This window comes from Danio rerio, chromosome 14 (assembly GCF_049306965.1).
Source record: "Danio rerio strain Tuebingen ecotype United States chromosome 14, GRCz12tu, whole genome shotgun sequence".
Classification (NCBI taxonomy): Eukaryota; Metazoa; Chordata; class Actinopteri; order Cypriniformes; family Danionidae; genus Danio; species Danio rerio.
The window spans coordinates 43,245,035-43,259,651 of record NC_133189.1 but is presented as its reverse complement, the minus strand read 5'-3'; the positions used below and the strand labels follow the sequence as shown (position 1 = coordinate 43,259,651).

Sequence of the window (14,617 nt, the reverse complement as noted above, 5' to 3'; positions counted from 1 at the left end):
CAACATCTCTGATTTGCACCAGAAAATGTTTCGTTTATAATGTTCTTTAAACTACTTACCTGCGAGCAGCAGTAATGATGAGGTAACCCAGATCCACTTCAAGTGCATTTTTACAGGCACCAAATACAATTGTGTGCAAATTGCGAAAACCCCCTAGAAGAGCAAAAGTGTCTCAGACTTAACACACACTTTTCTTGTTTGAAATATTTAAAGACAAAACAATATTTGAGTGTGAAAAAAAAGGAATTGAAAAAGCAACATTAAAGAAGAGCTGTAGGATTCTGGATAAATTGACAATTATTTGTTTCTCTAACACATGGCTTCCCACTCTAAAAAGACATAAAATCTTCTAGAATTAGATGATAAAAAATATAATCACTTCAGTCCATTTTAAAGAATTAAAATAATTTGACGGTTATTAAAAAACTGGTTTGAGTGAATGATTTCAATGGGCCACTCATAATAATTGTTTAATTGCTGATGACTTAAAGTTACTTTCCAAAGGTGATTTACATCAAGTCTACATCAAATGCAGAGGCACGGTGCAAACTGAGATGACTAAATGATTATTAAGTTTAGTAGACACAGCTCAATCACCATTTGGGAGTAAGATCGAGAAATTTTTACAATTCTAAATTGCAGTTTTGACTACAATACAATTTTTATTCAGCAACTGTGATATGCCTCACACAACCCCATATTAGAAAAGGTTGGGACAGTAAGGAAAAAGCAAATAAAACATGAAAGTAGTGATTTCCAAATTTACTTTGACTTGTATGACAATATGAACACAAAATATTTCATGTTTTGTCTGGACAAATTAATTTAACTTTTGAATCTACATCCTTTGCTGTCATTCAGATCTGCAACACATTCCAACTTGACTGGCCTGTCTCCAGTCCCGACCTGTTTCCATTAGAGAATGTGTGGTGCATTTTAAAGTAAAAAATGTGACAATGAAGACCTGTTGCCCTTCCTTAGACTAGTTTGCAGGAAGAATGGGACAAAATTACACTTGAAACACTCCATCACCTGGGTTCTTCAGTCCCTAAACGTATTTTAAGTGTTGTGAAAAGGAATGGCAACATTACAAAGTGGTAAATGCTTTACTGTTACAACTTTATATGTACGTTAAATTGGAATATGTGTTTATTAAAAAAAAGAAAAACTATAAAAATCATGGGGAACACATTACATAATGTTTGTTGCATAGTGTGCAATGAAATAAAGTAAATTTAGAAACCACTACTTTCTTTTTTTTATTTGCGTTTTCCATACTGTCCCAGCTTTTTCTGATTTGGGGTTGTATTTACACAGAGTTAACAAAATATTCTTCGTACCTGACCTCCAGCTATCTTCCACCACATGCTGAATCAGTCCCCCTAAGAAGGGCACCCTCACCAGCTCCAGCTGCTCTAGGTTGCGGGCAGAGGCCAAACCGGTGACAAGAGGCACATACTTAAGAGAATTAGTGGGACCGGCGCAGTTTCTCATGACGAACGTGCGCAAGTTAACACAGAGAAAGTCTTTGAATGGCTGAGGTTTAGTGAGGCGCACCCATTTCAGGTACAGGTGCCGGAGCATGGACAGACAGGGGATCTCTGGCACATTGACACCTAAATGGTGGGGAAAAAAACAGAATGGTTTGTTACAATGTAAACAAGATGTACGATTGAAAACAGGCCTAAAAATTGATTCAGATTTACCAATTTAATTCAAGATCTATCTTACCTGTACCACAAAAAATTCAATTCAAGCTCAAGAATTAATTCTACATTCACTGACTTAAACTGAGATTTAATAAAAATGCTGTTGATGTATTTTTAAAACGATCAGTGAACATTTTATTAAACAGAACTCACCTCTCTATTTGATCAGATGAATGGAAATAAATATACATTATATAAGATATAGGGGTCTTTTGAAGTAAAAGTTCCCCTGTTTTTTTTTACACATGTAGACTTTAAATAGATCAAATCAATTCTAGAGGTATAAAAACAATTATAAAACATATTAAATTTTTTTAGCCCAACCCTGTTCCAGGAGGCACACTAACAGCAGATATTTTGGATGTCTCCCTTATCTGATCCAATAGTTTCAGCATTTGGAGTGTATTTTAATGTTCTGATTAGTTGATTCAGATGTGTTTGATTTGGGAGAGGTTGAAAATGTGTTCTGTTGGTGTGCCTTCAGAAACAGGGTTGGGAAAGACTGGTTTAGAGACAAAAAATAATAATCTTGGTTGATTGACCGGAACTGCACTAAACTTTTTAACTACACCTTTTAACTACAAAACAGAATACATTGTTTTTGTATACTGTATGTTTTTGTGACATATTTGAATATCTAAATGACCACTTAAAAAATCCAAAAGGATAATAAAACAAATCAATTTTTTTCCCCAGCACTAATGGAAAATAGTTGCCAACTGAAAGCAATCTGAAACTCACCGACAAGATGAAGTGTCTGGATTTTAGCTGCAGCTGGAATGGTGAGTTTATTCTCTGAGGGAATAGGAAAGGCCCCATTCCGGTTCCTGAACTTCCCTAAAATGTGAACCTGAGGCATGTAGTTCCATACGGCCTCCACCAGCTCCAAATGCGACGTCTCCACACCCTGGAAGTGCAAATATCAGGTTCATTTTTGAAAACAAAGATAACTGACAACCTTCTCCATAAAATGAAATGGCTATGGACTCACTATAAGGTTGGGACAGGCCTGCAGAGCTTCTAAAACACCGGGAATACTGAAGGCCTCATAACCTCTGACCCTTCTTCTCTCTAAGTAACGTGGATGAAGACCATACAGCTGCTCCAAATCAGGCATCTTCTTCATCAGCATGAGGAAACTGGAGTCTGTGAAACCTGAGATATACACATGTCAGTTTAAACTATAGCATTTACAGCGGTGGCTATAATAATTAAAAGACTTGACATATTTTTAGAGATTTCAGTTGCTTTTTTATGCACCAATCATACAAATTTAATATCTGCCTAGTTATTATTAAGCTCTATATGCCATAGAATAAAGACATCATGAGAAGATTTAGGGTATTCTCTTTACAAACAAACATGCAAGCTAGGCTTTTTTTTTTGCTGTTGCCTTTGGCATTGGATAACATTAATATTGAAGCTCTTAGGCAATATACTGAAACTATTATGGAGAGATGTGCTGCTTTAATTGCTGAAGAAGGTGAACATACCAAATATTAAAAGTAGATAAAAATACTTTTTCTGATAAGTGTTGTGCTCAGAGCTATTTTCAACTAATTTGGCCACTGTTGTAGGTGTGTCTTAAACTATACATACTATGGTTTTAGGTGTTGTGTTAGATTCACAGACTTGGACTACCATTTAAAAAATAATTCACATAATTTTACATCATTCATACAGAAATACACTGATATATTTGCATGGCGAAACTCAGTCTGGCTATCTTGTTCAATAGATATATGCATCAATTTAGTCTTAAGTATCCAATAGTTATGGTAACACTAACTATACTGAAAGTAGGGCTGGGCAATTTGACCTAAAATAAAAATCTTGATTAATTAAACATTTTAACTCTATTACAGTTAATGGACTATTATTTTATTGATTCATTTAGATTTTTTTGCCCTTATAGTTCACTGACAAGTTTTGTACAGTAAATATGCTCACATATTACAAGTAAGAGATTTTTGAATGAATGAATACTTAATTGCTTGATCTATTATCTATGATTATTCAATAAACATCAGTGTTGAAAAACTGAAATTAAAACAGACATTGCCTAAAACCAACAGTCACTCTTTTCTTAAATAAAACTGAAAATAAATAACTTGCACTTTGGGAAACAAAATTATACATTTTTAATATTTTTCATATTAAAAGTAGAAAATAAGCAGTATTACTTCTAAATAAAAAAAAACTCTTGTATATTCTGTAAACAATATTTTAAATAGTGCATTTCTTGAATCTTCTGGAAAACAAATATTGTAATGTAAATAATAATTTTATTGTAATAGAAAATCATCCCTGGATCAGCTTCCAATCACTGTGAATGTAATGCAAACATGCGCCTTGTAGTAACATTTTTTGAGAGGTGGGTGGGTATGCAAGCTCACAAAGACCATACCCGTGAATTCGACACAAAATATAAATCAGCCTTAACAGAACAGGGTCACGTGACTCCACATGCGGTAGGGGAAGTACATGAAAAAATTGACCTGGAAAAATTATGATTGAATATAGATTCTGAATGTCAACTTCGATCACTCACCAAGCCCTGACTGAAAGTCTAATGAAATTTTTTTAATACACAAACACATGATAGAGTGATCAAGTCTGACAGAAACTTTCAAAATGACTCTCAGTCAGTGTTTTACTATATCAGGTTCATAAGTATGATACCTTTCAGAAGCAGAGTCATAGCTTGGATTGCACATTATTTTAAGTTAAATTATAAAAAGGGCTAAATCTCTTTAAACTATATATCAGAGAAACCATCTGGCACCAACTAGTTAGGGTGTCATTTTTTAATACAAATATAAAGATACAACTGAAATCAATAATTAGAATTAAATAATCTTTTATAGTGTGCAATTTTTGACAAAGAAATACTCAAACATGCAAATAGTTTATTTATTTTTTTTTAACACGTGGCCTATGATTTACATGGGAATCAAATTGTTTACCACAGTGTAGAACTCTGAATGAAAACTACATGGTACCCCCGTTTCAGCATTCGGTCCTATTTGTGGTCACATCTTATGACATCAGTTTTGATTGCTTAAGATATTTTGTTTCATGTTGCCCTCATACGTTGGTCCATCCATAGCAGTGTTTATTTGGAAGTGAAACAAGGGACAGCTGTTCAGTTTTCTGTTTTCACATTTATTCACACTCAAGTGTACCACACTAGCCAGACTCCTGAGTTTTTCACAGAATCAACAAAAAGTCCATTTCAATATGCAATCATGCTAATTTCTTAATTTAAATGCAAAATACAAAATACGTACATTTAAACGCACGTGATGTATTTGAGTGCCTCTCGAAAAATGACGTCTCACCTGCAAAGATTGGATTACGCATCCTGTGGCATGCATTGGGCGCTCTGTGTGTTTGACACGATTGATAGTTCTGATTGGCTAATGTAGACGCCTCACGTCAGTGTGTTCTAGATGTGAACGCGCTCTTTCCAGCAATCTTCCTTCTGCGTTCACACAGAGCAGCATTCCGGCAAATCACCGGTAATGTTACAACTTCTATTTCCAGAAAACTGCTGAAATGAATTTACCTTTTTTCCGACCTTTCTGGAAAATTGCCAATCAATTTCGGGAAAGGTCTGTATGTGTGAAAGGGGCTATTGTGTCAGATTGCACACCTAACATAGAATGCTACCTAAAATGGTAAATAAGATATTATATATATATATATATATATATATATATATATATATATATATATATATATATATATATATATATATATATATATATATATATACACATACTTTTTTTTTTTAATCCCAAAATTGTCTGCAAATTTCTGGGAATTACGGCAAAAATTTTTCATTTTTATAGCAAATAAAATGTGAACATACCATAAATAAAACCTGCTTGAAATGAGTTTTTTGGAAATCCAGCTATGATATTAGTAGTGACAATTTCCATTTAAGAGCACAGCCTACCTGAGGGCATGTACTCCCACCACCGGCTAGCACAAAGGTCCACCACCTTCACCACCCGCAAATACAGAGTCACCGCCTCCCGCAGCTTCCTTGACAGACACTCCATGCACATTATGTCCTGCATGGGCAAGTATCTGTGGGGAGATGGACTTACGCATCATAATTCAAGGAAAAATTACAACAATTTGAATCTAACTATGACAATAATGTCAAAAAATGGAATTGCTAACATAAGGAAATGGTTAGGATTAGGGCTGTGCAATATGCTGATATGTATACTGTATGGAAAAAATAAAAAAGTCTATCGTTTTATATTATACTCTATCATTTTCACAAAGTACATTGTTTTTGGTAATACTTTATCATAATTTGCATAGGTGCACAATATTACATGCAGTTGTGGGTATGTAGAAAGAAACATAAATAACAAGATTGTGAAAGAGTTGCAATCTTGAACACATATTTTTTACTTTATTTTACATTTTATTTTGCAATATTTTTATGTTTAACCTGTTATCATTTGTTTATGAAGTTTTTTTTATTTTCTATTTCTACATTGTTTATTAAAACATTTCCCTGAAGTTCGAAATAAAAAGGAAATGTGAGCATGTATAATTCAGTAACTTTAAGCTATAATTTAAGTAAATATAAGCTATTAATTATTGAAATTTCAAAAAAAAAAAAAAAAAAAAAGGTATAATATTGTGATCTGGATATGAGATGACTTACAGTGCTAAACAGTAAACTCCCCAAAATATCTAATTTAAATTAATATTTTAAATAGGATGCTTCACAATATTATATTTGTTCATATACATTATATTAGTCAGTACTGAAGCCAACTCTGGTGCTTATCTAACAAAATAACTTACAATAACAGTCCAAAAATTAGTAGCCCAAATTTATATATTAGGAAACAATAGCAAAAATCAAGAGAAACAAAAAAATATTAACAATTTTGTCGAAAGGTTGTAATTTGTAATTTTTTTGCATGAATGTAAATGTATTATCTTTCCATTTCTAAAGATGTTCTGTGACTAGAATATTGTTTTAACAAATAAATCTGTTTAATAAATTGGTTTTGTTCAAATGCACCCATATATATATATATATATATATATATATATATATATATATATATATATATATAAATATATATATATATATAAATAAATATATATTATACATAAATAAATATATATTATACAACAGTTCTGTCTGGTTCTCGAATCTGATTGGCTGATTACCCATATCCACTGAGAAATAGATAAAAAAAAAATCATTTTCAAAATGAGGTGTAGTCATTTATGCTCAGCACTGTATATTATGATTTGATATTTCTGTCATATCACCCAGCGCAATATAGGATGTACACTTTTAGCATTGATTGGGATGTTAAGATGCTGTGCTGACCGGAATATGTGGCAGAGCACCTCATGTGAGAGCTCATTGATGTAGTCTTTGGGTTCCTCATGTCCAAGAGAGCTTAACGTTCCTCCACCCAAACTATGAGTCCTGGTGACCTTCCGCCGTGGGCTCATCATGTCCAGGACAGTGAGATATCCACCAAGGGACGGTAACAAACTCACTCCCTCTGTCCTGACCCTCTTGTTTGAGGCATCAACACACAATCATCACTCACTCCTGGGTAAAGAATAAAAACATATATTAAACATATATGAGAAACAGGGTGTCACTTTCATCCTACATTAACCAAAACTATCATAACCCACAATGATCATTTTCACAGCTGTCAAAAACAACACAAAACTGAACAACAGCTCAAGGGGGGACACACCAGACAATGGACATTCATCAGAACTGGCTTTTAATACTTACAGCAGGCTTTTAAGTGCTACTTTATGATTTTAATAGCAGTTATGAAGAGGCACCATGGTCCAAATGAAGGAAGATTTATTCAATTCAGTGGTCGGCAGCATGAATTGGAGAGATGGTGATGATGATGCTACTGCTGCTGCTGTTTCGGGATGTTATGACCACTAGCTCTAGCTAGCAGTCAGCTGTTAGCAACTTCACCGGTGTTTTATAAGAATACAGAGCTAACAACGCTCTAACAAAAGCTTTTAAATGGAGCGTTCGGCTGAAACGGGTCTATTTATCTCTTTTAGTTTTCAGTTAAGCTCATATGTGAGATTTGTGGTTAGTTTTGAGGTGAGCAGCAGCAGCTGTCTGTCTGAATCCGCGTTCAGTGGCTACGTGAAGCCAGCGTTGGCCTTCCGAACACAAACAGGAAGTTCAGTTTTATTTTGTTACAAAATAAAAGACGCCGAACACGATCGTTGACCACATCAAGGTAAATCACACAATTAAATTGTTACAAAATAAAAAATCAATGGTGCGTTAAATTCTTATCTGAATCATCGCATAATTACAAAACGGTATTTTTTTACATAACATGTAATCATCATTAGCTTACAACACCTTCAAAAATTTATATTTAGCTTAATGAAACTTATAATATGTAGCACACGTAAAACACAGTCAAACACACGCACACGTTTGTTTGTTGCTTATGGAAACTTTGAAATTATTTTTATTCTTTATATTCTATTCCCTTGCGTTAGCTCAACACCGAGAGAAACATTACTATGGAAACATTTTTATTTTTAATTTCAGCAAACACTTATTAAGGATACAAGAAAATGTGCTCATAAAACATGCATACATTAATACCCATGTTATTATTTACATTTATCCTCATAAACCAAATAAACACACACAGTTTTAAAGTCTGAAAGATGTGAGATGACAGTCAAGTCAAGTCGAAAAGACTTGCAGAGCACTTTCTTACATTTTTTATATTACAGACAGACATGCATTAGGTCGAGAAACTGGACCATTCATTTTTATTTAATTAATCAAGCGAATAATTTCTTTCTTTCTTTCTTTCTTTCTTTCTTTCTTTCTTTCTTTCTTAAGGGGTTTAAACGCAGTTGTGTAGTGACAGTAAAAAACAGCTTCTAATCATACAGTTTTATTAATTTTATTTTTTATAGTCACATTTGATAAAAGCAGAAACACTTTGATTGACATTCTCTCATAGTACATACCATCAGAGGGGGTAAGTGCCTCCCACTATTGACAATCTCTCCCTGATTAGCATAGGAAGTTAATCTTGTTTTTGAAGAATCTGCCACTTTACTGACACACAGGAATTCGTAGCTCTTCTGAAAACAGCACAATCTCTTTTAAATTTAAAGCGACAGTCACCAAAACGGCACAATTTGGATCAAAGCCTAAGGGGAAGTTTCAAAGAAATATAAAACATTCTTTGTGAGGTAATTTGAGCTGAATCTTCACATACACACATATGTACATCAGAGACTTATTTTACATCTTGTAAAAAGGGGCAAAATAGGTCCCCTTTAAAAACTACTTTACTGCATATCCAGGCACCAAGGCGTATTCTCATACAATTTTGTGGATGTTAAGTTGCTTGTTCATTGACACATGATGCACATAAATGAATTAACAATGAAGTAATTTATGCATTGACAAGACAAACTGAGAAGAGTAGAGATGAACAGTAACTTACAATGACTAAACAATAACACCTCTTTCATAGTGTGTTGGCCACTCGCCCTCACATGCCACAACAATCTTTCGACTAGACTCTTTGCCTCTGTATCTGCAATTTGGGTGTCTTTCCCCACTTCTCAGTGTACAGGTAATAACAGTGAACTGATTGTTGCTCATGTACAGGTCTCTGTTATCAGTTTGTCGAGTTCCACCCCCAGTACAAACTGTTCTAACATGGTTACCATTTGCTTGAATGAAGGTGTTGACTTCTTTGCAGTCATTGCCAGTTGGAAATCGTGTGATGCGTCTCTGACGCATGACTCTGTCACATGTCTGCTCAGTTATGCCTCCATAGACATGCTGGGTGAGGAAATGCTCATAACGGCGCCTTATTTCTGCTGGTTGACCGTAAGTGGACAATGAAGCACAAAGGAGCAGCAGCACAACTGCTGTACACCGATGAATCCCCATGATCTAGCGAGAAATGACTGACAAATGACAAAATAAAGTGTTTTTGGCAGAAAATAGGCATATGATGATACAAGATACGATCATTAGATAACATTTTACAATAAAGCATTGTTAGTAAATGAAAATAGCACATTTATGACGGACATTATGATGATGTTAATCTAGAAAAAAAACACATGAACTTTATTAGATTAATAAATGTTAGAGATGTACTGACTGTAGAAACAAACAAAAAAGAAAATGGATGACGTAAGTGTTGTGATCACATACCTTGCTCTTCTTGACAAAGAAAAAGTTTGCTCCAAGTCTTCTATTATCTGTAGGCTTTAAGAGAATCAAAAGCAGGCCATAAATAAATCATGAAAAACAGATGTGAAACAACTCTCTGAAACGGTACAAACCTGCAGCTTCAGTTTTGGCTTGACTGCTGTGTGTTTGTAATGCTGTCCCTTTTATCACTAACCTTTAGACATGTGACCTGATTAACGGGAAATGTTTAATGTTTAAAAGCTCAAACAATCAATAATCTCTGACAAAAGTGCTTTCGTTTTTTTTTTGCAGAAGGTCTTAAATTTGATATTCTATACTTCCTGGTCAAACACAATGGTTAATAAAACCTTTACAAAGCTATAAATAAAGAACACTGGTGACAGGCTACCTGAAAGTGACACTAATCAATACAGTAAATACACTCACTGACCACATTAGGTCTACTATTAACTGCCATCATTTTAATGGCATATATTGAAAACATTTCTCATAGTTTTTGGTCCTTATTGACATGATAGCAGCACACAGTTACTGCAGATTTGTACTGTGCAGACTTCGGTTGTAACAAGTTTTCTTTTATTTTTGTCTTTCTATCAGTTCAAACCAGTCTGACCATTATTTTCTGACCTCCATCATCAACAAGACATTTTAACCCACACAACTGCTGCTCACTGGATATTTTTTCTCTGATATTCATTCCCTGTAAGCTCTGTAAGATACGGTTAAGCATGGAAATTGCAGTAGATGCCCTTTTCTTGTATCCAAGTCAGTTAAATCACTTTTCTTTTTTCTCATTCTGATGTTCACTAGATCATCTTGACTACATCTACATGCAAATCACACACCACTGTCTACATTTTTGAGAATCTCGATAAAGTTAATGGGGTATGTTTTCTCATAGAATATGTGCCACTTAATTGTTCTTCTTGTGTGTGATCATGAGAAGCCTGCCAGCTTGTGCATAATATGCGACCTTGCTATCAGGTCAAGGTCTTGCTATGACTTTACCGCCCTTTTTTTATTCCTTGTTTCCGGAACTGTCCATTGCTGGACTCAGACCTGCTCCACATACCAGATACTACACCATACAAGGGAAGCTACTGAGCAAACTGACACTGCGTGTGGGGAATTTGGTTATGGATCACAGACACATTTAAGATGTTTTTGTGGATTTTATGCTTATGTTCGGTGCTGTGTGAACACCTGCGCAAACATCTGCATGAAAACAAATTGCGGTTTTCTAAAAAAAAAAATTGTAGCCCTGGGCACATATTCGCAACGAGTCTGTGTTAGACTCATTTTGTTTGTTTGGTTTTTGCACTCAACACATGCATGCTTTTGAAACCTATTGAACCCTTTCACTTGATCTTTTAAATATGTTAGGTCAGCTCTTTCTATATTAGCAGATTACCAGTTTAGACAAAGTTCACTCACTCATTCGCTTTCCATCGGCTTAATTACTGCTCCATCAGGGGTTGCCACAGCAGAATGAACCACCAATTACTCTGGCATATTTTTTATGCATCAGATGCCTTTCCATCGGCAACCCAGCACTGAGAGTACACTAACTTGTCAACCCCCAGTGCTGGGAAACACCCATAAACTCTCTCATTCACACACATATCCATACCCTACGGCCAGTTTATTTATTTAATTCACAATTACACCATGTCACCTGGGGGAAACCCACAGGAACACAGACAGAACATGCAAACTCCAGACAGAAGGGCCTCCTGGTTCAGCAGGGACCCGAACTAGTGACCATATTGCTGTGAGGTTATAGTGCAGCCACTAGATAGCCTAGACCAAGTTATTGATTAAAATAATATAACATTTTCTGAAAGTCACATGTTTTATTTTGGCATGTGTTATCTGCTTTTCAAAGCTTATGTATGCAGTGGTTGGGGGTGCAGAGTCCAGAAATCAGGTCTAAATATTTGCAATGCTAGGTAGTTTGTCTATGGGAAAGTTTCAAAGTAAACATGCAACTGTTACTGGCATAAACACTGCAAACTTCCTTTTTGATCTTAATGTTTTATATATTGCCAACCATTTAACATAGCAGTTTGAAAATGTAAAAGGTTTAAAACTTTTGAAAGTTTGTAAAAATTAATGTTTTCAATGTTATTATGTCCAATGTTTATAAAATAAATAATTTGAAAGATGTGATACTAAACTGTATGAAACACCAATAGTTTCAGTCTTTCTGCCCAAGCCTATTTTTTGCTAATATTTTTTTTACATATACTTTTACTTTATGTACTTTACTTTGACCCTCAAGCACTATACACTGTAAAAAAATTAAGTCAGTTTAACAAAAAAAACCCCAAAAACATAATCCTTATTTCCCTTAGCTTTTTTTTGTTCACTTAACTTTCTGAAAACATCAGCTACACTGACCTAAAATTATTTGTCAGTAGTACAGAAAACATTTAGTTGGGTTCACATAAGATTATTAGTTTTCTGGAGAGGTGAAGGCGACGCAGTAGTGCAGTAGGTACTACTGTCACCTCACAGCAAGAAGGTCGCTGGTTTGAGCCTCGGCTGGGTCAGTTGGCGTTTCAGTGTGGAGTTTGCATGTTCTCCCTGCATTTGCGTGGGTTTCCTCTGGGTGGTCCGGTTTGCCTCACAGTTCAAAGACATGCGGTACTGGTGAATTGGGTAGTATGAGTGTGTATGGATGTTTCACAGAGATGGGTTGCAGCTGGAAGGGCATCCGCTGTGTAAAACTGAACAAAAATGTTCTGGATAAGTTGGCGATTTATTCCACTGTGGCAACCCCAGATTAATAAAGGGACTAAGCCGAAAAGAAAATGACTGAATAATGGAGAGGTGAACTACTCTGTAACAAAAAGTTTTAAGTTGTGCCAACTGAACATTTTTTATCTGCAGAACTGGAATGCCTGAAGTTAAGTGAACAAAAAAACAACAACATAATCCTATTTTCTTCCGTTTTTTCTTGTGTACTCAACATTTTTTTCACCTTTAATGGATAGAACAGTATAGTAGGCAGGAAAGCATGGGGAGAGGAGAAAGGAAGGATCAAACTCGGGTCACCATGAACGCTCTACCATTGGCACTGATGTGTACAGGTACACAACTTTTGAAAACATGAGCTGCACTGACCTAAAATGTCGGAAGTTGAGTGAACAAAAAAATTTAAACAAACATAGCTCTATTAAAACTAAAACAGAGACAAATGTTAACATTTTAGTTCAAAATTTACCAGTACCGCATGTCTTTGGACTGTAGGAAAACTGGAGCACCCGGAAGAAACCCAAGCAAATGCGGATAGAACATGCAAACTCCACACAGAAACGCAACTGACCCGACCGAGGCTTGAACCAGCGACCTTCTTGCTGTGAGGCGACAGCACTACAGTACCTACTGAGCCACCGTGTTGCTATAATCTTATGTTAACCCAACTAAATGCTTTCTGTATTACTGACAAATAATTTAAGGTCAGTGCAGCTGATGTTTTCAAAAGTTAAGTGAAGAAAAAAAAGCAAAAGGAAATAAGAATTATGTTTTTTTTGATTTTGTTAACTGACTTAATTTTTTTACAGTGTAACAGTAGCTGAACTCCCATTCAAATAGGTTTTTTGTTGTCATCATGTAGAAAAGACACTGTTTTCAGTGCAGCCAAAGCGAATGATACTCAGACTGATACTGTTAAACTGATGCATGCCATTGTTATTGTTCATATCATTGCAATTACAAGTGCCGTGGAAGCCTCCGGACCACAAAAAAAATAAATAAAAATAAATAAAAAAATAAAAAATAAAAATAAATAAATAAATAAAATAAAAATAAATAAAAATAAAATAATAATAATAATAATAGACTACAGACTTGCCATGTGTAATACATCATGTTTAGTCACAAATCAAAATGTTATTGTTTTTTAAATGAATGGCCTAATGCATGAAAATATGAACAAAAAAAAATCAATACTCTCTCAAAGAAATAATAGCATGTCAATCAGTGAAATCTCACTATTATGATTTGATTGAGCGGCATGCTTGTATTGCCATTTTCGCTGCTATTCACATGAGAATATGATTACAATGTGCACATAAATGACTCTGTTCAAGCAGCTGACTGTCACCGTTCACTAATCCTCTCATCAAATCATTTCAATCCTTTCAAAAATTATGATCCCCGAAAATCTGGAGTATGATGAAAACTGAGTGAAATCTGGTGTAAAACCATGGAGGCCTGTGACTGGGAGTTTTTCCATAAATTGGCTCAGTGCTCGGTGCTTTGAGCAACTTATTTCAGACATGAAGCACAGAACTGGCCTCTGATAAAACCGCCCGCTACAAATGTGGAGACACACAAAACTGAACACAGCCTGGGGAGAGGTCACCTCATAACATCAATAATAACATTGGCAATATACTTACTTCATATAGAGGAATGTAGCAACACCTTTAATGATTAATACTATCAAAGAATAGACAGGCTTTTGCCAGCTTTTCATTCACCTTCCTCGGGCTTACTGAAAATGTATTTCTTTGTTCTTACCTTTTTCCTCCCAAATATAGTTTTTGGACCGGTACAAATCGACAAATTAATTTTGATCTTTTTTCTATGATTTTGATATTACAAGGTATTAAACTTATCTGTATCTCATGTACACGTCATAATACATACATTTTGTGTA

At 34.9% G+C, this 14,617-nt stretch overlaps 2 protein-coding genes across 4 annotated transcripts in view; both read right to left on the bottom strand.

Annotated features, from left to right (window-relative positions):
• fbxo38 (F-box protein 38) overlaps positions 1–7,922 on the bottom strand; it is a 32,787-nt gene extending 24,865 nt beyond the window's left edge. For 2 of the 3 annotated variants that reach the window (XR_012389629.1, XM_005169601.6), the window contains exons 1-7: positions 7,510–7,906; positions 7,084–7,314; positions 5,671–5,804; positions 2,701–2,864; positions 2,451–2,616; positions 1,341–1,616; positions 60–153 (exon numbers count right to left, since the gene is read on the bottom strand). Coding sequence is in view for 2 of the 3 variants with exons in the window: in XM_005169601.6 (XP_005169658.2) it covers positions 60–153; positions 1,341–1,616; positions 2,451–2,616; positions 2,701–2,864; positions 5,671–5,804; positions 7,084–7,214 (965 nt within the window). In the remaining variant the exon portion in view is untranslated. 3 annotated transcript variants of the gene reach the window in all.
• A 727-nt stretch (positions 7,923–8,649) lies between these two features.
• On the bottom strand, positions 8,650–10,107 carry rnasel3 (ribonuclease like 3). Its single transcript, NM_001099453.1, is given in 3 exon segments — positions 8,650–9,698; positions 9,952–10,005; positions 10,083–10,107. A coding segment is annotated over 1 exon segment (450 nt). The 5' UTR covers positions 9,682–9,698; positions 9,952–10,005; positions 10,083–10,107; the 3' UTR covers positions 8,650–9,231.
• Positions 10,108–14,617: the final 4,510 nt, after the last annotated feature.